This window comes from Euprymna scolopes, chromosome 31, assembly GCF_053919585.1.
Source record: "Euprymna scolopes isolate OS-2025 chromosome 31, ASM5391958v1, whole genome shotgun sequence".
Classification (NCBI taxonomy): Eukaryota; Metazoa; Mollusca; class Cephalopoda; order Sepiida; family Sepiolidae; genus Euprymna; species Euprymna scolopes.
The window spans coordinates 86979405-87007380 of record NC_136512.1 but is presented as its reverse complement, the minus strand read 5'-3'; the positions used below and the strand labels follow the sequence as shown (position 1 = coordinate 87007380).

At 31.3% G+C, this 27976-nt stretch overlaps 1 protein-coding gene across 1 annotated transcript in view; it reads right to left on the bottom strand.

Moving 5' to 3' along the window:
- Window positions 1-11499: 11499 nt before the first annotated feature.
- Window positions 11500-27976, bottom strand: part of LOC145255837 (uncharacterized) — a 459069-nt gene continuing 442592 nt past the window's right edge. The window contains exon 6 of the mRNA XM_080114568.1: window positions 11500-14256. Within this exon, the coding sequence (XP_079970694.1) occupies window positions 11695-13956 (2262 nt within the window). The 5' untranslated portion in view covers window positions 13957-14256 and the 3' untranslated portion in view covers window positions 11500-11694. The remainder of the gene's footprint in view (window positions 14257-27976) is intronic.

Sequence of the window (27976 nt, the reverse complement as noted above, 5' to 3'; positions counted from 1 at the left end):
ACCGAATACAGCTGAGAAACTTCGTGTAAATTGCTCGTCGGTAAATGCAGAAATAACCTTTAATCATTACAAACTTTATTAATGTCTTGTAAACACGATAGATCTTGAGAAATGAGTAAGCAGAAGAAGGTTATTTTTAAATATAAAAGTAAAAATAATTTATAACAGACAAATGTATACCAATATATATATATATATATATATATATATATATATATATATATATATATATATATATATATATAGTATTTTTTGTTGTTGGTTTTTCTAAACGATATTGAGGTTAGCGTCTTCACCTTGAAGATCGGATGTATTTTTTTAGAAATTGCCCATTTTTTATTTTGGACGTAAACAAATAATATTTTTATTTATTTATTTTTATTTATTTGTTGATTTATTTATTTAAATATATATATATATATATATATATATATATATATATATATATATATATACCTATGTTGTATCCCTATATATGAATATATGCGTATATATAGTGTATATTTATTAGTCATACAAATATTATTGGCTACATATGTGCATACATGTTTTGGCTTTGACTTCTTTCGAAATCCAACTCTATATGCAAACTGGTTTCAACTATTTCCAAATGTGGATGTACAAGTTCTTTTGTAAAAAAAAAAATGTTCGGTGTCCTGATGAAGTTGGATTTCGAAAGTAATCAAAACCGAAACATGTATGCACATATGTAGCCAATAATATTTGAATAAATGCATTTATATAATAATACAGCTCTATATATTATTGAACACTATTTGGGGTTTTCTTCGAAAACCACAGAAATGCAATCATTATATATATATATATATATATATATATATATATATATATATATATGCATGCGTATGTGTGTTTAGGAATTTAATATTAAAAAAAATTATGATAATGTATGTGATCATTAAAAAAAATTGAATAATGAAGGAGTTTTTTTTCATTTTTTATTATCGTTTTGACTTTTTCTTATTTGCTAATTGTTATAGTTATCTCCCCTGTTGCTTCACTACGTGGACTCTTCCCGACAGTAGTATTAAAAAAAAGCAGTATCTGACAATCCATTACTTCAGTATTTTCTGTAATTTCATACTCTTGTGAACCGCCTCCTTGTTGTCTTATTTCTTTTCACTAAATCGTGGTTTCTGTATAATTAAGTTAACATTCAAACTTCCTCCTAGTGTCAAAGCTATGTTGTCTGGAACACCGATTCTTGGCAAAGACACTCATGGCATACAGGTTTTATTAGGCTTGAACCCCGGTTAACAAGGCCTTGGTGGGCATTCGAGAGGAGTTGGCATTAGGATCTGTAGTTTTTGGTAGTTTCTACCTCTTCAATTAATGAAGTGAACATGGCAGCTTTGTTTTTGCGCTATTCATTGTGAAAATCGCTCCAGAAAATATATGGAGCCACTTGATGTACGAATGTAAAAATACTGCTTCATGATGTAAGATAAAGCTAATAACGACAGAGGAATCAAAACAGTCGTATATTTTTTACTCATATGCGAACATGACACATTGTTAATCAGGGTATTTAGTGCTCTCCCACTGCAAGAACTTAGACACCAGGGTCGGAAAGTGGGATTGAGAAATCAGCGCCTCCGAGAGAGGGCACACTGACCTGCAAAATGCTCCTGGACAGCCCCGTCGACATTTCTCAGTGAAAGCGCCTCAGGCGATTAGCAATAAACTGAGCCCTTCTCAACGAGAGAAGGACAAAGCCTGAGAGGATAGACCTCCTAGAACTGCACAGAACTTCACCGCAAAATCACCAGGGACCGGGTGTTTACAGGAATGGTCTAATCCCTGTTGATTTTGGGGGCCCGAGATAAAATCTCTAGCCGTGTTGCTACTGAGATGTAAAGACGTACTGGGATTTAGAGGTTCTGCCTACAAGAAACTCTGAGTAGGGAGTTGAGCAGCAAGATATTTGTTCACTTTACATTAAAATTTCTGCATGTTAGTAAAGTCAAGGAAGCAGGAAACAGGAAGGGAATTCTAACGTCTGCCAGTTCCAGGGAAGAAACTATCAGACTAGTAGTTTCTACGGCATCTGTGGATCTTTGCAGTGAATCGATTTTGATGTTTGTCGGGTTGGTCGTGGTATTTACATAACAGGGGAAAAGTGCTACGATTTCATCAGAACATATTCCATTAAGTACCAGTAAAACAAGCACAGGTGTAACATTGCAGCGATGAGACAGAGGTTGGAGTTTTGTTGACAGTTCAGGATCTATTAGACTGGAACACTTTCTTTTAGACAATATCCAATAGAGCGAGGCAAGAATATTCCATGCATCGGCGATTGGTAGATTTTTAGTTGTATAGGATATTTGCAGACGTGAAAAGTTTTTTTTTTTATTGTTGTAGAGAGAGCCAACTTGATTCGCAGAAGTCTTGGCAATGTCTTCTATGTAAAATCGCACATTTAGAAATTATTGATGCACACACACATACACACGCATATATATATATATATATATATATATATATATATATATATATATATATATATATATACTAGCAGGCTTCCCGGAGTTACCCCGTGAATCTACGTTCATTTTTGCCTCATACATGACGTCATACGTGACATCATACAGGACGTCATCTGCTATTATATCATGGATACCATATATGTTATGACGTCATTTTTAACAAACAAACAAAGAAACAGACAGGAATACGAATTTATTATTATAATATATATATATATATATATATATATATATATATATATATATATATATATATATATATTTAATTTATTAATACAAACATCCGATGGAAAATTCTTGGCCTGAAGAAGTAGTCTCCCTAATGACGGGTGATTACATAAGTCACAGATTAGAGATCAAGTGGAATATCCTGTCAGATATTACATTGACGTAATACTTTCAGGATGAGTCTAGCCAAAAAGGTAAAGCTCAATATTCAAAGAAATAGAGCAATATATATGTTTAATGATTAATTTTAAATTCTGTAAATCAATGTATACACATATATTTCAGGTAAGAATTTATTGTTTGAAATATATCCCGTGGATCACTATTCCTCTGACCTGGAAGTAATATCCCGGAAAATATTGAACTCATTCTTATAATGGACTGCCCAGGTTGTATGAAATCCTTTTTTATTTCACCCTTATTCACCATTCAAATAACATTTTCAATATAAAATACTTGTTTATTCATAACTCAACATTTTGCTAATTGCATTTCATTTCCTCTGATGATAAGAGCCATTATTGAAAATCCATGGATTAAAGAAATAAACATAATTTTTCTCTATATATTCCTTGTTTCAAACAATAAATTCTTAACTTAAATATATATGTTTCTATTTTGATTTACAGAATTTAATTCTATTCATTAAACTTATATATATATGTAAGTTATAAAAATATATATGGCAATTAAGCTATACAGAACATTCCGCGTTTCATCCACGCTAGGATTCGCCAGGCTTATGCCTAGTGTGGAAACGCGGAATATTCTGTGTAGCTTAATTGCCATATATATTTTTATAATTTACTACCTAGCTCTACCTACGTATTGAGCACTGTTGAAGTAAATACTCATAAAATTATACTTTCGTCTATTAATTTTATGTGATCAAATGAAGTGGTCATATATATATATATATATATATATATATATATATATATATATATATATATATATATATATACTGTTAGTCCGTTAAAAAACTGGAAAATTCATAGCCCGTTGGCATAGAATGAGTGTTACATGCCATATTAATGATTGAATAGTATTAGATTTCATCATTATATGCCAATGCCTATTAATCTAAAATAATCCGTACACGTGCATTAGTAAACTGCAGCGTTTCCGAAAAAGGTCCACACAAAATTTCAGCCAGATCGGCTTTGTAGTTTCCGACAAAAAGCGACATTAAAGGTGCTATTGCGTTGACTAGTCCTATTAATCTTTAGATGTGCATCTGACTACAGCGTGATTGTCTTTCAAGGCTAATATAAACAAATACTTGTTGAGTCGTCCTTCTGGATAATTTATTTCGCTTAAGTAATCTTCTGCCAATATCATTGAATATTTCCGATGCTCTCGTGAGGCGATCCTAATCTAAGAGACGATTTCTTTAATCCATATACAATTTTATCTCTTTTTTTTTTACATGGGGGTCATCATTTATCAAGACCCGAAGGCCACTCAGGGATAAGGGTTATTGCGTGTACAGTAATCAATGAGATAGTATTGTAGTAATCATTAGTATTGGGGGTTTTGATAGAGTGTCTTACTTAAGGTGGCGGTTTGTCAGCTGTTTGTTTATGTTGGACTTGAAGACATCCAAGTTGTAGTTAGGTGGGAAAAAGGCAAGCGACAGAGAGTTCCACTGGCGTGCAGTTCTAAGAAAGAAGCTTTGCTCATGGAATCTACGTTTGGATTTAGGCACAGATAGGACAATTTTATCATTGCTTGCCATAAAGGAATGAATGCAGCCCAAAATGAATATTTCCAGTATTTTCAATGTTTCTCATTTTGAGCTCGAAATAACAAATTAAAAAACGTCTTTTTTGTATGCATGTGCACAACCTTCGCCCTGAAAATACGTATCTAGAAACGTACGTGGAACAATATAAAAAATGTCCACATTATATATATATATATAAATATATATATATATATATATATATATATATATATATATATATACAGTACACACACACAAACACACACATATACATATATATATATATGTATATCTATATATGTATATATATATATATATATATATAGGAAGGTAGGTAGGTAGGTAGGTAGATAGGTAGGTAGGTAGTACTGTTTTCTAGATTTTTCTATATTAATTCTGCTTTGATCCTTTCCAACTTCCGAATAACGGTATTCACTTCTGGCGCCACACACACACACACACATATGAAAAATTTGCTATCCTATACTATAAAGAATCCCAACATCTATTAAACTGTAGGAGAGAAATAGCGAACAACTGTACATATGATAAACTTTACTCTAGGATAGCGATACAAAATAATTTTAAAATTAATAATAACAATAGAAAATAAATAAATAAAATAAACATACACATACATAAACTATCATATATATATATATGTATATATATATATATATATATATATATATATATATCGTGGCTTGAGGTAGTTGCCTGTCTAGCCGCACTGATGAGCTGTGAAACAGCGAAACAGTACTGTATGTGGATGACTATATATATATATATATATATATATATATATATGACTATATATATATATATATATATATATATATATATATATAGTCATCCACATACAGTACTGTTTCGCTGTTTCACAGCTCATCAGTGCGGCTAGACAGGCAACTACCTCAAGCCACGATTGAAACCCGACCGTTTGTACGGCAGTCAAGGCTCCTAACCATTATATATATATATATATATATATATATATATATATATATATATATATATATATATATATATATATATATATATATATATAAACCCACATAATAAAAAAACGCACACACTTTAACTACACCTAGGTTTAAATAGGTCAAATCACTAAATATCTACGCATCCCAATAAAAAAGCACATACAAAGAAAGGGGTTAAGTCAAGGTAAACTGCGCTTTTGTCCTGTACGTACCTGCTCATTGGCTGATTAGGAGGCCAGCGGTGGAAACTAAGAATCTCATAGGCAAACTAAAAGCTAAATAGAATGTGCGTATATAAAAACGTGAGACAACCACAACTCTTCGTGAAGCCTGACAAATCCGAGCGTGGATGAAATGCGAAATATTCTGTGTAGCTTATTCCATATATGTTTTATAACTTATTATACACACACACACACACACACACACACACACACACACACACACACACACACATATATATATATATATATATATATTATAAAATGTTCGAAACCAGTTAGATAAGTTATAAATTTATCCCACACGATGAATCCAAAAGGATTAGAAAGTACTCGGACAAGGACTATGGCGATTACATCAGCCAGTTCATGCCAGATGTGAAACCCCTAATAGGAAGTTTGGAAGGATAAAAAAACAGAATTAATAGACAAAAAGCGTCTATTTTAGTTTTAATGAATGTGAAAATACTATTATTCAATCATATTTTATTAAATATATATTTGTACAAAATTTTTATTATGAAGCTTGATATAACTACAGAGCATACAGAAAGAAATGACAAAACAAAAATCTATCTTCCGAATTTCAAAATGTCAATCATGTCGTTTATTTCTTTAAGCATGTTAAAATGTTCAATTCTTGACAGCACCTGTTTCGTAGGGTAAAATGATTAAGGTAATCTTTATTTTTTAATTAATTAAAAAAATGAAGTAATATGAGCATAAATCGGAAGTGTTTTCTTTTCCTTTTAATTGCCACTTCTGATTTTCAGATCTTTTAATCATACCCATATTCCTTTATTTCGTTTTTAAGTTGTTGAGTCCCTTTTGTCCTGGTAAGTTAAGAGCGGAATAAATTCAAAAATTGGCATAATAATTACATTACTAATTGTAAGCTACGAAACAGGTGCTGTCAAAAATTGTAGATATAAACATGTTTAAAGAAATAAACGCCAAGATGGACAGCATCTTGAAATTTTGAATATAATTTTTTGTCATATATATATATATACGCGTGTACGTAGATTACTGTTTTAAAAAATAATAAATAAATAAAAAAATGTTATATACGTCCAAACAAATTTAAAAAAAGGGCGACTTTCTAAATAAATAAAAAATGAGCTCCGAGGTGGAGCCAATATTAACCGTATGTATCGCTTGAAAAAACAACAATAACAAAATCTAAATTTATAAGCGATAAAAATAAACAGTATAATTAATCTAGGGATTATGGCCTAACGGTTAAGGCACCGGACTGTGGTAAACATGGTCTGAGGTTCGATCCCTAGAAACAGTTGAACTACGCTGACGAGAGGTAATGACCTCGAAACACGCGTGTACGTAGATTACTGTTTTAAAAATAATAAATAAATAAAAATGTTATATACGTCCAAATTAAAAAGGACGACTTTCTAAAGTAAATAAAAAAAATGAGCTCCGAGGCGGAGCCAATATTAACCGTATGTATCGCTTGAAAAAAAAAAACAATAATATATATATATATATATATATATATATATATATATATATATATATATATACTCAATAAATGACAAAAGTCTACATTCCAAATTTCATGATTCTCACCATTTTATAATTTATTCCTTTAATTCAGTTGGCATTTGCAATTCTTGACAGTATCTGTTTCGTAACGCAAAATCAATATCTTAATTATCATATCAACCATTATGTTAACTCTGATGAGTTAAGGACAAAATATATTCATTGGTTGATATAAGAATTAAGTGATTGATTTTGCGCTACGAAACAGATACTGTCAAGAACTGTAAATGTCAACTGAATTAAAGGAACAAATTATAAAATGGTCAACATTATGGACTTTGGAATATAGACTTTTTTCATTCATTCACTGTATTGCTCTGTAATTACATTGAGCGTCTTAAATAATGATTGGTATATATTATAAGAAAATAAAATATATTTCCACAAATATATATATATATATATAATATATGTATATATACATATATAATATATACATATATATATAAGTATATGTATAATATATATATGTATATATATATATATATATATATATATATATATATATATATATATATATATATGTACATAGATATATATAGGGGATAGAGAGAGATGATATTAAAATCTAATTCTCCAAATTTGAATTCGAATACACACCAAAGATAGAAAATCATAATAACAACAAACACAACAACAAGAATAATAGTAATAATTAATAGTAATAATTAATAGTAATAATTAATAGTAATAATTAATAGGAATAATTAATAAATATTAAAAGAATCGTATTTATTACTTATAATATATTTACTATTATAAACATTTACTTTATCGAGCACCTGTGAAATGAACACTGAGACACCTTCTAATCCTTCTATTTATATGAGAATGAACACTGAGACGCCTTCTAATCATGTAATATATTAGAATGAATTATATGAAATGATAATTATATGCATTACATTATATATTATTTAGTAATGGGTATGTGTGATTACGTATCGGTATATATATACATATATATATATACATATACATATATATATATATATATATATATATATATATATATATATGTATGCATAAAATGTTAGCTCATCTGATATAAATATATGTATATATACATCAATGAATAACTGTTTATTATATTCTTATTGTTTCTAACTTTTGTATATTTTTGGCACGTACATATGAGAGGCACTGCTTTAACATATACACTAATATATACTAGTATATATATATGTATATATATGTACATATATATATGCATACATATATACACTATATACTAGTATATATATATACATATATATATATATATATATAGACATTCATATATATACATACATATATATACATATGTATATACATACATATATATGTATATATATATATATATGTATATATATAAACTTACATGCTTATTTATATATGTACAGGTGATTTATATATATATATATATATATATATATATATATATATATATGTATAAATTTATATCCACATATATATGTATGTGTGTTCGTGCGTGACCTGGAAAATGTTAAGAATGTAAGTAAATATTACAAGAGAGACACATATCGATAAATCAGAACATTTTAAAATGCGTAAATATAAAGAGTGTGATGTATATATATATATATACACACATAAATAAATATAAATATATATTTATATGAATAAAAAAATATATATGTATATATATATATGTATATATACATATATATACACTTTTGTATAAGTGGTACCGCCTGAAGAGGTCTCTAGTCGCTAGTAACTAGTTGAACGAAACATGCTCATGAATGTGTAGCAACATATTACTTCTTATGAAAAAAAATATAAAGTATATCCTGCCCTGTGTCAGTATTGAGCACTCTTGTATTAACCTCGTTAAACGTCATTGGTTACTTTACCTCTGAAAATATTAACCTTGCATTATATATATATATATATATATATATATATATATATATATATATATATATATATATATATATATATATATATATATATAAGCACAGGTTTAAAACATAATCGTTGATCCTGACGATTGCCAACAGCGTTAAACCTTGATGAATGGTCAACTACAAAACACGTAATTCATTGTCATGTAGGAAAACTTTGTCTGAGAAGCTATATATATATATATATATATATATATATATATATATATATATATATATATATATATATATATATATATGTGTGTGTGTGTGTATATATATAGAGAGAGAGGGGGGAGGGGAGTGTGGTTATTATACTCTTATACACCAATTATCGGCTGCATTTTTGCAAACCTGTTTCTGTCGCTATAGCTAGACACATGACTATAAAGTTATACAAAGAAGATTCACTTGAAAAAACGTCGGTAACTCTTTCAAGTTTACAAGCAGGGTCGGCCTCCTTTTCCACTCCACTTACCTCCATCTTCTCTACCTTTTCTTTTGATATATCCCTTCTTTTTTTTTCATCCTTTCTTTCCTTTTTTTTATACCGCTGCTCTATTAATAAAAAAAATTATATTTTATTTGATTTTTTATTCCTTGTCAGATAACAGAAAGATGTTTTGTGTACAAGAATTATTATTTCAGGTCTGTGTTTGTTGTGAGTACCATGACCCGCTGACACTATTCCTCCAAATGAGACGCGGCAGAAATATGTATTCACATATGTGGCTTCTAATGTTTGTATTTATTAATAAACATACAATAATAACGTTCTGCTTGTCATTGGTCCTTTGTGATGAATGTCGAAGTTTTTTTAGATTTACACGCACACACACACACACACATATATATATATATATATATGTATATATATATATATATATATATATATGTATATATATATATATATATATATATATATATATATATATATATATGTATACATAACTTTTTAACGGTAGAAAACTTACATAGAGCTTTAAAAATAATGCACGGAAAAACCCTAAGGGCCCCTGTCACCAACAAACTCATCAGGAGTTAATCGTTGGTGTACACACAGAGATAAAAGAAAAAAAAAACGAATTAAATTATCACGGATGGGCGAATACCCATTGCTTTTTGTTTTGTTTTGTTTTGTTTTTACTCGTCTGAGTATTTGCTCTTTCGTACTAATTTAATTCTTTTTTTTTTTAATACCTGTGTTATACAAACGATTAAGACCTGATGAGTTTGTTGCGAAAGGAGTCCGAGGGGAGTTTCCGTGTATTATATTTAAAGCGCCACACACACACACACACACACACACACACACACACACACACACACACACACACACACACACACATGTATATATATATATATATATATATATATATTCATAAAACTTTTTAACAGTACAAAAAAGATACAGTACTTTGAAAATAATATGCACCAACAAACTCACCAGGAGCTAATCGCTGAATATCAAAAGATGCAAAAAGACGAATTAAATTATTTCCTCTTGCGTGTCAATTTTAGTCGTCTTTTTGCATCCTTTGGTACCAACGATTAACTCCTGTTAGTTAAAAGGGGCTTTGGGATTTTTGTTTGTATATTATTTCCAACGCGATATATATATATATATATATATATATATATATATATATATATATATATATATAATGCGCAAGTAAGTCCTAGAATCTATATAAATATGGGGTTGTGTTCGCGCTCGCACGTGTGTGTGGAGAGAGAGGGGGAAGGGAGAGAGTCTATTACATAAGAATGAACAAGATAAACAAAATATTAAAGAAAAATATCATCAAACACAAGACAGTAGACCTATATTTCGCTTCATTTTTACAATGTTCGTTTGAAACACGCGAAATATTAGTCCACTGCATGTCTGTTTTGTTTGTCTATATATTGTGTCGTATTTTTGTTCGTTATGTTCAATTTCATATACATGCGTGCATGTGAATATGTAGGTATGCATATATATATATATATATATATATATATATATATATATATATATATATATATATATATATATATATATATGTGTGTGTGTGTGTATGTGTGGGTGCATGTATTGGTTTAGGTATGTGTTGTCATACGCACGTATATTTACTTTCTACAATATACATTATTTCAGTGTGTTTATATGAAATGTTAATTTGTATATGTGGTAATTATTTATGTTATATCATACTTTATAATATTATTTTTTTCTGATAATAACATTCATAATGTTTACTAATAATAATAGCAATATTATTATAGTATGATAATTATTATTGTTATTTATTTATTTTATTTTATTTTATTTTTTTTTGTTATTTGTTCAATTTTATTTTATTACCATCCATGGTTACTTTTACTTCAGAATTTGTTCTGTTTTATTTATTTTTTTTTTTAAATAACTTAATCGTTGAATGCGTCAACAATTTTTTTACACCTTTTATTTATAGATTCAAGTGAAGGTTTTTTTTTTTAGCCCTCACTTTTCCAGTTGCACCCTGTGGTCCCAGTGGTTATATTTCTTTTTCTTATTATATATAGTTCTTTTTTTTTAAATTTTTTTTTATTTTATCATGTCGCTGTGAGGTTGACGAGATAAATAATCTGACCAATGACGTAAGTAAAATATAACGCGAGCGGAAGTGAAATCACCCGAATACCACCACTTCCGGTATGTTGCTTTTTTCTCTCTCTTTTTCGCTTTTTGTTGACTTCATTGTTTTCCTCGTAGACCGAGAGTATACCCGGGATACCGATAGAATTCGAATGGGCTTTTGCGTTTTTGTGGTCGTCTCCATCACTGATTTGATCGCCCTTATGGGGTAACTGTACCATCAGGGTTACTGGCGGTGGTGTAGTGGTACGAGCTGGTATGTCTTTGCAAGGATAAACTTCAGGCATTATTGTATAAGTGAGTAAAGGCTTAAGGATCTTTGCTCGCACGAAAATCCCAGTAAGCCGGCTACACTGCGACGCAGCCATGACCAGAACTTCCTTCTCCTTCATTAGACTAAAAAGGAGACAAACCACATCACTAATATTATCCCTGTTTTGCAGAAGGATCGCGTTTTCCCAGTAGTTAGGTTTGAAGCGTGACAGGCAATAATAATCGGTCACGGGTGGATGAGCCGGGCAGTCTTTCATTTCGATGCGGAATTTTGTATTGTCTAAGCAGTCCTGAAACATGTTTCCATAGCAACCAACACCTGGTTTCAACGCGAGGCGGATCTCGTAGCTTGTGAGGAATCCGCAGTCTTCGAACTGTGAATATCGACTCCTGGAAACGATCGGCTTCAGTGAATCCGGGAAAGATCGATAGGTATCGCGGATCGGTTTTACGTCCGGAACGAATCGTTGTTTGGCGCAGACAGATTGTTTCAGTTCTTCGTCTATAAGCGGCCATCCGTAACTGCTTGACAACACGTATCCCATGACCATGGGCGAGATGTCTTTGATCTGAATGCAGGAGTATCTCGGCCGACAGCCGTTGCGAAAAGTGGATACGACCGAATAGCGACCTTCGCTCCGGGTCGACACCTTGTTCAGGGAGATGCACTTGAAATTGCCAACTCGTTCAATATGAAACGTTGATTCCCCGACGTGAATCACGCGCCCGCCTTCATAATCTCGCTGGTACCAGACGCCGCGAAGGCTGCTGGGAAAGGTGCAGACAGGGGGAGGCATTCTGGGACTGCACTTCCTGCAGCTCAAAGGGCATTCGTTCTCGATGTATTTCGGACACGACATATGCGAACATTCCCGGTACTCGTCCTGGCACAAGTTTTTATGCGGGACCCTGTCTAGGTCTAGAGTAATGAAACGTGCCGCTCTTTGTCTCCGGTTGCCTCTATTTTCTGATACTCTACCTCTCGCAGCACCTCCACTGCTTCTGGTCCAACCCATTAGATCCTTCGGGCCTCGGGCGCAAACCAAATCAAAGAATAATTCGGATCTAATTTTGTCACTGTTTTCGGTACCGTTACTCGTTCGAAGGCACCAAATCTGCCCTTTGTGGCTTCGAATTATTGTAAAGGTATGACCCCTGTCCCACCATTCTGTGATACACACAATATTCGTACTAATATCCATTGGGGTTCCTTGAAGGCAAGATTTAGCTCGAAAATCGAATATCATACCTTCTCCTGCGATACATTCGCTTTCAAGCCGCATTGGTAACGCTTTCATGTTGCACCCGTTTGGAATACCGTTGGCATTTGTAATTTTCATGTTATAACCTCCCTCAAGCGGGCAGAGTACGTACTCATCTTCGATTCGTGAACGTAGAATTAGGGGCCAGGGGTTAATACCAAGACGATGATCCTGGCAAAACTGTAGATCTAGATCAGCTATGTACTCGGATTCTCTTATCTGTACGACTGACAGTCCGCGTTTGACAAACTCGATGCACACATACGTGGACGGCTTTGCCGGTTCCTCGTGCCGTACCATGAACTTATTATCAGCCATTTTGGCGATGCACTTGCGGGCGTAGTGTCGCTTCGTTTCATTGGTTCCGTACGGCGTCTGAAAGATGCGTGTGGCGAGCATGTAGTTCTTCTGAAAACGGATCTCTGTGTGTTCGTCGCCATCGGGTGTCGAGATGAATTCCGATTCCCAAACGGTGTCGACTGTCTCCATTGCCGTTATGTCGTGGTAGTTACAGGCCGAAGCCGAGGCGGTCCCCACGTGTGCAGAGAGCAACATCGGCAGCATCAAGAGCAGCCGCAGCAACGGTGGTGGAATGTGGCTTCCGGTGAGGGATGTCGGGAGCGGGCGACGACCGCAGTGATACGACTGGCTGCGTCGCTGATAACGTGATAGACAGCAGGTCATATTTCCTGTCAACTATGCGAATAGGTAGATATTCAAATATATATATATATATGTGTGTGCGCGTGTGTGTGTGTGTGCGTGTGTGTGTATGTATATAAATACGTCTGTGTCGATTTAGTATGTAATGTGACGATTTAATTCGAAAATATAAATATTTGTTTGAGAGTTATTATTTTGTTATGTGCACTTCTATAATTGGTTGTTAGTGCGGATCTTTCTTCCAAAGCAAAGGAATGGTTTTGTATTACATTGGCGTCGACGTTCCTTTTTCAATTTTCGAGGGGAGATAACTCCAATATCCTGTGAAAGAGAAAAAAGAGTTTCACATTAAAAAAAAAAAATACGTATACACACACACACACGCACACACACACACACATACGTATATATATATATATATATATATATATATATATATATATATATATATATATATATATATATGAGAGAGGGGGGAATAGAACAAACCAAGTTACGTGTTCATCAACGTTTCGTCTTTATTGTATGACTTCTTCTGGATGAATGCACAAATATTTGAAAATATATTTTTGATGTAATTAAATGTATGACTTGTTCGATTTCATAAACAAAAAAATCGTTGGAAATTCAAAAGGGGAGCATAACATTGTGAAATAGAGTAAGTTATATATATATATATATATATATATATATATATATATATATATATGCGCTTTTTTCCAAGGGACTCTGCCTTTTGGATCATTTTGGACCATTCGGAATTTACCCATTGGATTGGAAATTTTTAATTCGACCGTTTTGGATTTTACCATTCTTGGATTTTTTACCCTTCACCGGACTATCCATTCATGTGAAATCTTTTTATCATTTTTCTTTTACCTCCTATTCCCCTTACCTCACCCTTTTTTTTATCCAAGTAAGATCTGTGACTTACTTGTAGTTTCATTAAATACTTTTTATATCCAAAATCCGATCCTGCATTTTGCTAATTCCTGCCCTCTGATGAGAAGGAGAGTATTTCTTCGAAACTCCGCGGATTAAGGACAATCCACTTATCTTGTGCTTCCTTTTTTAAATTAAATATGTTTTTAACTCTTTTTCAAGATGTCTTTTAACATGTTTTATTAATCATTTGTTCATATATATATATATATATATATATATATATATATATATATATATATATATAGTCTTTGAAGTTTTTAACCTTTAAAACTATACAAAAAAATACTTTTTATCATTCGTTAAAAAACCATCTAGTCAGTAAGTCATTTAATCACCTGCAATCACTGCATCAACTCTCTCGAATTTATTATAATACCATTTTTTTTTATTTTTAAAGGGATCATCAGTTTTTACAATGAAACACTGTTTCATATATATATATATATATATATATATATATATATATATATATATATATTTCTATGTGTGTGTGTGTGTGTGTATTTTAAACTGGATTTCACCTTTTATTTATACCAATCCATTAATTAATGAAACTCAATGTAATCACAAAACACATAACAAATAAATGACAAAAGCTTATAATTCAAATTTCAAGATGCTGACCACATCCAATAAACAGGTATATAAGCTAAACAACTGCAATTCCCCATTCCTTAATTTCAAAACCATTCTGTATTTGTTTTAACTCATGATTGGAATTCTCAATTCCAAATCTAGCTTCGCAAGTTCGAATCCTTGACTATCCTATTTCATATTTACATTTAACTAATCCCGTATTTTTTTTACTTACATGAAAAGGGGACAGACATCTATCATGTAATATTCGCAATTTATATCTTTAAATATGTTGACATGCACAATTCTTGATAGTACCCGTTTTCCTAGAGCAAAATCATTAATTTAATTATTATGTCAATCAATGAATTTATTCTGCCCTTATCTCGACAGACGAAAAAGCCCCTTTCAATGGAGGAAAAGAAAATAACTGCATGATTATAAAATCCGAAAATCGAGAGAGAAGTTGCAATTATTTTTTTTATTATTTCTTTCCTTACACCATGTTTGAATTTTCAAGTAAAGTCACCAAAAATTAAAATTTCCATATTAATAAGTTGTTTTCATTTTAATATATAATTGATTGTTGTTAAATGATCTAATATATATTTTTCATTTTAATATTTTTTTTTATTAAATGATCTAATATATATTGATTTTGATTAAATCAATAATTCAATATTTTAATAATTTATTATTTATAATTTCTCTCTTTATTTTGTGCGAGCCTTTTCTAGTCTCACACAAAAACACGCGTTCACATTTCAAACCACGTTTCTTGTCATACACATACGCGCACACAAACATACGTGCGCATGTACACACATGTACGCACACGTGAGCAACGTCACTTCCCTTTAAAGGAAATCCACACATGCGCAAAAGACTACCGGAAACAACTACAAAAGCAAATGACCTGAGCTGTTTCCACCTTTTCGATTCGGCTCCTGGCCTGGGCGGTCGACGGACTAACCGCTTCTTGCGGGGCGCGCGCCCGCGCGCCTCACGTCACCTGTTACTATGTGTGGGCAAGAGTCAACAGACTGTTCCCAGGCATGTTGGTTTTGTTTTGTTTTGAAAAGAGAAAAGTTGCTGGCTCCGTAGATATTTTCGTATTCTTCGTATCCATTGTCTTTTGAGATTAAACGGAGGCATAGATTGGCCTCTTTCAGCAATTATTAGATCGTGATTATGGGTAGCAAAAGAAGAGTGAGGGAGAGGGGGAATGTGTAGATGAAACATGCTGAAGTAAAAGTCATAGAGCGATGATGATCGACATCAAACTAATTTTACATGAAAGTAGTTTCTTTCCATCAGTGGAATACATAACCAGGGGAACCTTTCTCGCAGACTACAACATGGTCTTTTTCAAGTCTGATGCCAACAAATACTTGTCATAAAGTAATATATCTACATGACAACTGAAACATGCTTGGTTTATTTTTTGGTCACATGAATTCAATTAAATTGAATTTATATTTTCTTTGTAAGCGTGTTTATCTAAATCTAGAAAGTGATTAATGAATCTGAACACCTATAACATAAAACGAAGACTGTTGTACATTCTAGCTTCAGGTCAAGACAACATTGTCAACTACGAGATAGAAAAAATAAAAAGATAGATATATCGATAAATAGAAAGATAGAGCTAGGGAGAGAGAAATAGATAGATAAATAGATAGATAGATAGATAGATAGATAGATAGATATAGATAAATAGAGAGATAGGTCGATAGAGTTTTCAAACTAATAGGTCCCACTTTGTCAACTAAACTCCAACTCCTGTCCCATCGCTGCAGTGTTGCATTTGTGTGTCTGTTTTACAAATATTTTAATGAAATATAAACGGTCACCTCTCTCATCATAAATGCTGGAAAGCTTTATATTGTAATTGCTTCATCCATCAAACTGCTCTACTTTATAATTCCCTCTCTGCATACATGACTCTACAAACACGCAGTTTTTTTTTTTTTAACTGAAGTTTTTTATTAACTAAATACAGTAAGATTTTACAAAGAATTATGAGTTTTGGTTATTTTCAACTTTGCTCACCCCGTGTTGAAAAACAGTTTTTTTGTACGAAACTATCAGCTACAAAGTGAACAGATTTTTGTTTCTTCATTTTTTTGGTCAAATTGTATTGTTAAAATAAAGAAAACGAACAAAAGAAAGTTCCATGGGTGACCTTTTTGGGGTCAAGTTGTATAATAATTATTGACATATTCTCATAAATACAGTTGTTAAAATTTAACAAGGAACAGTTCGGCGCTACTCAAACGAAAAGGGCCGAACGTGAAAGTCGAAAACTTTGCATGTATTAACCCCGACACTAGAGGCTCATACCACAAATGCGACGGTAAAAATAATCATTTAAAAGGGTTTCATTCACATGTCGTCATTGACCCGTTTTTATATCTGCACCCCGGTGTAGCATTGTCCGACCTTTTCACATTTTGTTGAGGTTTCGATGTCAATCCAGACATGACTGGATGGGGTTAAGGTCAAGAAGGCAATTCAAATACGCTCGCATTTCTGAAGTTAATAAGTGTGAGAATCTCGCCGATGATGATGATGATGATGATGATGATGATGATGATGATGATGATGATGATGATTTGAGTGAAAAACCGCTGAGGATGCCGAGTGCTTCGAAATGATTTAAGACGCATCTGCAAGTGGTTTTGCGGACAGAATTAATTTAAAGATGGACGCTCATGTGAGTTGAAAGAAAACCCGATTCTCAGGATTCGGTGAGAGAAGGAAAACATTATGTGTTATCTCATTAGTCCGTCAAAAGGGGGAAATTAATTTATTTCTATATAAACGCACACTCATACACATATATCATTATTATTATTATTATTATTATTATTATTATTATTATTATTATTATTATTATTATTCACATGTTGTGTCCGGCTGTTGGCATTGCCGATTTTATACTGATAGGCGGATCATAACAAATGAACATAGGCTAACAACATTTTTTTTCTCAGTCTTCCAGCACTTTCAGAAAGATTCCGGCGGTTCCCAGCAAGATAGTCTTTTGAAGTACTCCAACATTGCAGTGGATCCCAATATTTTCGATCCACTTTTCAAATCCTTTTATTACACCCGACTGAACTCCCATCACGAAAGGTACAACTTTGCATTCTTCAACTTCCACCATTTTTTTATCTCCATTTTCAAGTCTTGGTATTTTTCAACTTTCCCCTTTTCTTTTTTCTTCACATTCACTTCAACTAGCATTGCTATATCAATAATTATTACCTTGTGTTTCTTTTTTTTTCCGATAAAACTAAATCTGGTCGCTTGTTTCAATCAGATTATCACATTCGATATTCATATCTTACAATAATTTTATATTATCAATCCCCACCACTCTTGAACGTGCTCGTACTATTTTTTACTGTATTCCAACCCTCTTTATTATTATTATTATTATTGGCTCACAAGGAGCTTTCACAAAAGATCGCCCATTGAAAACTTGTGGTGTTCCCTGGAAGCTGTGTGACAACAAGTTTCCCCAGACATCCATCACTTTCTCACCTCCTTCGATAACATTTGCAAATAAATTGACGTTATCGCAACAGCCTCTCACCATTAGTTTCTCGCTGGCAGCGCCCATTGATCTACACTAAGCCTACCCAAGGCCCCAGTTCTCTTCGCGCTTGTTCAGTGGAGGTCTGGTCAGCGCTCTCTCCTCGGTCTTTCCATCCTCCTTGACACTTCTCAGCTATTTGGTATTACATCTTTTTTTGTGTTATTTTGTGTATCGCGCTTACATCTTTTTTCTTCCGAGTGACCGTCGTTTAATTGTTGACTTCCATCTTTTATAATAAATAATTTTACCAAGAATTCTTCATAAGTTTTAGTTTCGGTTATAACTGAAGGAACTCAAGTTATATATATATATATATATATATATATATATATATATATATATATATATATATATATATATTAAGAATCGATAGAAAATTTACTATAATAATATATACGAACTCTGCATAAATTAAAATATCATATTTAAGCGTACTTTACGACCGGGCTCTGCCAGGCGTCTCTGCTAACTTAGATAACTACTTTTGCAGTTTTAACAAAAGAGCTACAATAATATCAGGGCGTCTCCATTTACGTTGATATCCACATAAATATATTATATATAAAATAGTCCGCTGTGGAATTTTCACAGGTCCTACTAATTATATTATTATTATTATTATTATTATTATTATTATTATTATTATTATTATTAATCTTATCTATATATTAATACGATAGAGTGTGTGCTATTTATTTAGTTTCTGTGTCACGCTTACGCCCGAGACGTTTAATTGTTATGGACTTCCATTTCTTGTAATAAATAATTTTACAAAGAATTCTTCATAAGTTTTGGTTTGGGATTCAGTTATAGTTGACTAGCCTGGATGCCCGACGTTGCCCAGATGTTTGAAGAGGTGTCTTCTTCTTCTTCTTCTTCTTCTTCTTCTTCTTCTTCAAAAAAAAAAAAAAAAAAAAAAAAAAAAAAAGTGATAGCACCTATTTACTATGCCTCCCCACGGGACAGAGTTAGACACCAGGGTCGTTTTTTAACGTGGAGAAAAGGTACAAAAATAAAAATTGTCTCAGTCGTGAAGGATTTCTCCACCACTGAAAGAGAACAAGAAATAGAAGTGCAGCATCTGAAGAACAGATACTACACTTTGATCTTGACCAAAAAAAAAAAGTGATAGTAGGCAAACAGGCTCGAACCCGTACCGCTAAGGAGGAAAAGAACGTGAAAATAAAAAAAAAACCCTGACGTCTTTCCCGTTGCGTCCATCGCCAAACCGGAAGTAGCAAAGGTTTAAATTAAGGCTAGGCAATCGAAAAGGAGGAATGACTTTAGAAAATATCGGCGAAAAAAGCGATCAGGTGAGATTTATATTATAGACGAGCCTGGCATCGCCGAGCGTTTGGAGGTGTGTGTGAAGCAAAAAGAAAGAAAGAAAGAAAGAAAGGGGTAGTAGGCAATCAGGCTCGAACCCGTACCGCTAAGGAGGAAAAGAAGGTGGAGGTGTGTATAAGGGAGTTGGTTGAGCAAAAAAAAAAAAAAAAAAAAAAATAAAGGAAAATTGCGAACGCAAAACAAAAAGTAGTAGTAGGCATGCAGGCTCGAACCCGTATCGCTAAGGAGGAAAAGAAGGTGGAGGTGTGTATAAGGGAGTTGGTTGAGCAAAAAAAAAAAAAAAAAAAAGAAGGAAAATTGCGAACGCAAAACAAAAAGTAGTAGTAGGCAGGCAGGCTCGAACCCGTACCGTGAAGGAGGAAAAGAAGGTGAAAACAAAGTGAGGTCTTTACTGTTGCACCCATCACCAAACTGGAAGTGACGTAGATTTTAATTAAGCCTAGACAATCATAAAGAGGGCATGACTTTCAACAATATTCGCGAAAAAAAAGCGACCCTCCTTGTAGAAAAGTGCCCATTTGAGGATGAAAGAATTAATGTTTTGGGCCAATTTTTCGATATTTGTCGCCCGAGTGGTCGAGTTTTAAAACGATACCGATCTCGTAAACATCCGTCGCCTCCCTCGAAAGTTTTAGGCAGACATACAAACAAACAATCAAACATACATACATACATGAATGCATACATACATTTAAAGAGACAGGTGAAATTTATATTATAGATGATTAAATTTAGTCCCTTTTAAACATAAAATTTATGAGTGATCACTGGAGCAATCAATATATAAGATAGAGTAAGTTTTCTTTATAATCTGTATTTAAATCGTGGTGTTAGAACTTTTTTTTATTATAAATCAATTAATCCAAAGCCAGATTAAAATCAAGTCAACGAAACTGATAACTATTTCTGTAAAACAAGTCATTCTCTAAAACAGGAAATTTGAATATAGCTGACGAAAATATGTAATGGTATGCCAATTTTTTATTATGATCAAGTACGTGCGCTGAATCGAATATGTACAGTAGCACAAAAAAAATGTCTGCATTTCAAAAATTTAAATTTAATGTAACTGTTTAAATTTAATTTAATGTAACTGTTTAAATTTAATGTAACTGTTTAAATTTAATTTAATGTAACTGTTTAAATTTAATGTAACTGATTAAATTTAATTTAATGTAACTGTTTAAATTTAATGTAACTGATTAAATTTAATTTAATGTAACTGTTTAAATTTAGTTTAATGTAACTGTTTAAATTTAATTTAATGTAACTGTTTAAATTTAATTTAATGTAACTGTTTAAATTTAATTTAATGTAACTGTTTAAATTTAATGTAACTGATTAAATTTAATTTAATGTAACTGTTTAAATTTAATTTAATGTAACTGTTTAAATTTAATTTAATGTAACTGTTTGAATTTAATTTAATGTAACTGTTTAAATTTAATTTAATGTAACTGTTTAAATTTAATGTAACTGATTAAATTTAATTTAATGTAACTGTTTAAACAACCCATACCTCATTTGATTCTTCTTTTATTCCTCTATTAGCATAGGTGCCCGGAGTTGCCCGGGTGTTTGGAGGTGTGTGTTGAGCAAAAAAAAAAATTGAGGTGTGTGTATGGGTGTTGGTTGAGCGAAAAAAAAAAAAGAAAAAAAGGGGAAAAAAGGAAAAAAAAGAAAAAAAAAGAAAAAAGGAAAAAAAAGAAAAAAAAGAAAAAAGGAAAAAAGAAAAAAAAGAAAAAAAGGAAAAAGGAAAAAAGAAAATAACAAAGGAAAAAAAGGAAAAAAGAAAAAAACAAAAGAAAAAAGGAAAAAAGAAGGAAAAAAAAGAAAAAAATGGGGAAAAAGGGAAAAATGGAAAAAAGGAAAAAAAAAGAAAAAAAAAGAAAAAAAAAGAAAAAATAGAAGAAAAAAAAAAAGAAAATTGCGAGCGAAAAAAAATAAAGTAATAGTAGGAAGGAAACTCGAACCCGTGAGAGGAAGGAGGAAAAGAACGTAAAAAAATCGTAACGTCTTTGCTATTGCGACCATTGCCAGACCGGAATAGAAGAGGGTTTAAATTAAGCCCAGACAATCGAAAAGAGAGGATGACTTTGGAAAATATCGGCGAAAAAAACGACCTCTCCCTATAGAAAAGTGCCCAGTTAAGGGTGAAGGAATTAATATTTTTAGCCAGTTTTTCGATATTTGTCGTCCGAAGGGCCGAGTTACAAAATGATATTAATCCTGCGAAAATCCGTCGCCATTTTAAAAAAATTGGTGAGACGCACAAACAAACATACATACTTAATACTCACATACATACATGCATACATATATACATGCATACATACATACATATATACAGACAGACAGACAGACATTTAAACAGATTTTTGCCCTTTGTAATATAGAAGAAGACGGCACTCAAATCATTTATTTTTTATAAATAATTTTACCAAGAATTCTTCATAAGTTTTGGTTTTGGTTTCGATTTTAGCAAGGAACTCCGTGTCCGTGTGTCCGTGTGTGTGTGTGTGTGTGTGTGTGTGTGTGTGTGTGTGTGTGTGTGTGTGTGTGTGTGTGTGTGTGTGTGTGTGTGTAAAAATCAAGCGTCATTCACGCGTTCGTTTTTTTTTTTTTTTTTAATAAGTGAAATCAACGAAAGGAAAACCAGAGCTGCACATAGATTTTTCGCTCGGTGCTTGCGCCCAGGAGTTCAAGCTCCAGGAAAGGTCACGAGGGAGAGGTCACGGGAAAAATAAAGAGATCATGGAATTATGGGTCAAGAGACGCTATCATTGGCGATCGTACTTAATGGCGAAACAGGGCCGGGCTCGTTTTGACTTTTTTTTTCAGGCCGGTCAAGTGAATTACATCCGGTCAGTCATACACTTATAAACGATTATTATTAGCCTTTATACTTTCAATTGTCCACGTGACCTGAAGTCGATTCTTATTGGTCAATAAAACACTCAATCAAACGCTACGTAACTCCACTAGAATGACGTTTCAGACAATAAAAATGTTCAATAATTATATATATATATATATATATATATATATATATATATATATATATATATATATATATATATATAATTACATTTTAAAAATAATACATATGCGCTCTCCATTTGGAGGTATCATAATTCGTTAAAAGGAAAATTATTTCCAACTCGCATTTAGGTAAAAATGCGCTTGCGTATTTATAATTGAATTTATTCAAAAGGTATCGCAAAAAAGACCCAACAAATAACGTATATATATATATATATATATATATATATATATATATATATATATATATATATATATATATATATAACATCCATCATCACGCATATACATACACAGATATGTGTGTGTGCGCGCGCGTGTGTGTGTGTGTATTTATATATATATAATTTTAATGCAAAAAAAAGCACTTAATTCAAGGTTCCTGAAATTGAGAAATCCAGAATGCGAAAAGACGGATATTCCAAATCTGGAATTCGGCTGTAAATCTTCAAGTGGAAGCATAAGATTTTGTCAGTTTGTGTAAACACAGCAAGTTTAGTGTGTGGTCGTGTGGCGGCAGCGCTTTTACGAATGGGAAATTAGTTATTTTAATAATGGATTATACGTGTCTCGCAATTAATCCCATCGTATGCGATACATATACAAACGCATATTAGCATACGTCTCTCGAGTGGGTACATAAGATTAAGTAGTGTGTATAGGAGAGAAAGTCTGAATAAAATAATATATATATATATATATATATATATATATATATATATATATACGTTTTATTTTTTTATTACCGTATCTTTCTGTTAAGTTACATTATTGTTTCAGCTACCCGGCCGTTTTTTTGGCCGTCTGTAGCTTCCGCAGACTTTTACAGAAATAATAAAAAATAAAACGCATATTTGCTCTACAACAGTATTGAGCACTTTCTTCAGTTTTTATTAATTACCATTTCCACTATACACACACACATATATATATATATATATATATATATATATATTATATATATATATATTTAGTAATGTGATTGATAATTTAAAATTTAAAAATCAAATCAAATCAATCACATTACTAAATATTAAATAGGATATTTATCTATCGAGCTTATTATATATCTAAATTACAACGAGCACTTTTTCTTTCCTGTATTTTAATTAAACTAGTAATTTCACTATTACATTAAAATACACGCTGCTCTTTAGACTATTGTTCTAATCTCCTTTAAATCATATTATATATATATATATATATATATATATATATATAAAGAGAGAGAATGATTAATAGAAATATATACATATATGTATAAATATAAGTACATAAACATATAATATAGATACATATATATATATATATATCAATCATATATATATGTATATATATATATATATATATATATATATATATATATATATATATATATATATATATATATATATATATAATGGTGGTGAAGATGAGTTTTCTAGAAATAAGTTTAATGAGGCCGGTGTGATTGTCGAAGAGTGCTCAATGATAGTCTCTTTATTATACAAGCATTATTGGTTGCATATGTGCATACATGTTTTAGTGGAATCCTAATTTAAGGAGAGCACTTCATCAAGTTTTTTGGCTGACTACAATAAGACCGTCTTCAAGTCTAATACAAACAAGTTAGTGCTTATCCGTATCTATAAATAATAAAATTATATCGAATGTTCACCAGTAACGCTTAACACGCTGTTTTTCCAGTGACCACTCTACATTCATTAATTCTTATACTCGAGTAGCATTGGTGTCTTAATAAATGGTGGCTCACTTATTATATATATATATATATATATATATATATATATATATATATATATATATATATATATATAGTCTTGGAAGTTTTTAACCTTTAAAACTATACAAAAAAAATATTTTTTATCATTCGTTATAAAAACATCTAGTCAGTAGGTCATTTAATCACCTGCAATCACTGCATCAACTCGCTCTCGAATTTACTATAATACCAATAATTTATTTTTCAAGGGATCATCAGTTGTTTACCATGAAACACTGTTTCGGGGGATTTAAAAACAAAACAGTATATTACATCATGGCTCCCCAGCAGTGTTGATAAAGCACCACCACCCTTAATCTTAGGAAGAAGACATGTTACAAACATTTGATCCACTTTCCTATTCTTAATTGCAATTACTAACCTTTTCATACTATAAAAATGAATTTCTTACCTGTGCGATTCATCAATTTCCACATTTAAAATGGATACATTTTTTAATTTATCAGTCTTGTATTTATAAGATTAGGATTAATCCATTTAACTACTTATCACCCCCACTATGATTAGGATTAATCCATTTAACTACTTATCACCCCCACTATGATTAGTATTTAGTACATTTACATTCATTTTTTACATATATACATTTTTTTTTATTAATATAAATTTATTATATGTAATTATAAATACATTTTATATATTGCTAATATAGTTTTGGATTTCCTTTATTAATATAGTCTGGGTTATCTTAAACGATTCAAAAGCATCAGGATAACGAACAAATGCTTTATTTAACTGTTTATATATATATATATATATATATATATATATATATATATATATATATATATATATATATATATATATATATATATATATATATATATACAGTGGAACCCCGGGATACGGCATTAAACAATTAATACAAAATACAGTACAGTATATAATACGCATGTATATAATCAAATAACATTATAAATAACGCCGTCAGCCGGGGTAAATACCGTAACTAGGGGCCGAAAACATCATATTCCATATCGTATACTGAAAAACTGGCTCATAGGTACACCGTATCCCGAAGTTCTACTGTACATCTATATATATATATATATATATATATATATATATATATATATATATATATATATATATATATATATATAGGGTGGGGCAGAGCAACTTCTTTGCTTATCTGGAATATATATACATATATATATATACATACATATATATATATATATATATATATATATATATATATATATACATGCATATATATATACATATATATATTTCTGTAGAAATATATTTTCTTATAATATATATCAATCCTTATTTAGAAGCTCAATGTAATTACAGAGCAATATTAAGAATAAATGACAAAAAACTATATTCCAAAATTCATATACCTTTAATATGTTTCTGTATATGCTTTTAATAATGTATATATATATATATATATGTATTTATATATATATATATATATATATATATATATATATATATATATATATATATATATATATACTAGCAGGGGTGTCCGGCGTTGCTCGGGTGTTTGGAGGTGTATGCTGTGCAAAAAAAGCAAAAAAACAAAAAAATGGTTCATTTTTTAAAACTTTGACCCCTATTATGACTCCTTAAAATTTATTGTTTCGGGCTCAAATCACTTTATTAAGTTATATCCATGTCCAAGGAACCTATATCTAAAATTTCAAGTGTCTAGACCCAAAATTGTCGGAGGAGTTTGGTAGAGTTCTTAAAGGTCAAATCGTTGAAATTTGACCCCTTAACAGCCAAATTTCTGGCTGACACCCGTCACATCGATTTTCCCAAATCTCAGTACCCGGTATTTCAAATTTCGAGTCTATAGACTAAAAATTGACAGAGTTATTGCGTAGGGAAATGTACACAGACAGATACACAGACAGACAGACAGACACGTTCACTTTTATAGATATATAGATATACCTTTATATATATGCATATGTCTTTAATATGTTTCCATTACGCCATCTCACAATCGTCTTCCAATTTTCGGATTTTAATCATGTCAAATTCACACTTCATTTCCTTTTAACGGATTGATTGTTGCTATTTTTTCTGATGAGTTAAGGGCATAATAGATTCACTGATTGATATAATAATTAAGTGATTGATTTTGCGCTACGAAAAAGATACTGTCAAGTATTGTATAATTTAACTGAATTAAAGGAATAAATTATAAGATGATCAACATCATGAATTTTGAAATATAACTTTTTGTCATTTATTGTCTCTGTATATATGTATGTATATAGACATATATATAGACATATATATAGATAATTAATAATGGTAATTAATAAAAACCCGAAGAAAGTGCTCAATACTTGTAGAGCAAGTATGCGTTTTATTTTTTATTACTGTTTTTTCTGTTTAGTTACATTTTTGTTTCAGCTACGCGACCGTTTTTTGGCCGTCATGAAAAAAAAAAACGGTAATAAAAAATAAAACGTATATATATATATATATATATAAAGATTTCAGATATATAGTTTTTCATTTTCTACGTGAAATTTAAAATCGACAGAAATTTTGCATCGACCTTGGAGATATATATATATATATATATATATATATATATATATAGTCATCCACATACAGTACTGTTTCGCTGTTTCACAGCTCATCAGTGCGGCTAGACAGGCAACTACCTCAAGCCAGGATTGAAACCCGACCGTTTGTACGGCAGTCAAGGCTCCTAACCATTACGCTATTGGCGGCTGCTTGAACGAGTAGTGAGTTTAACGAGGTTTTGATAT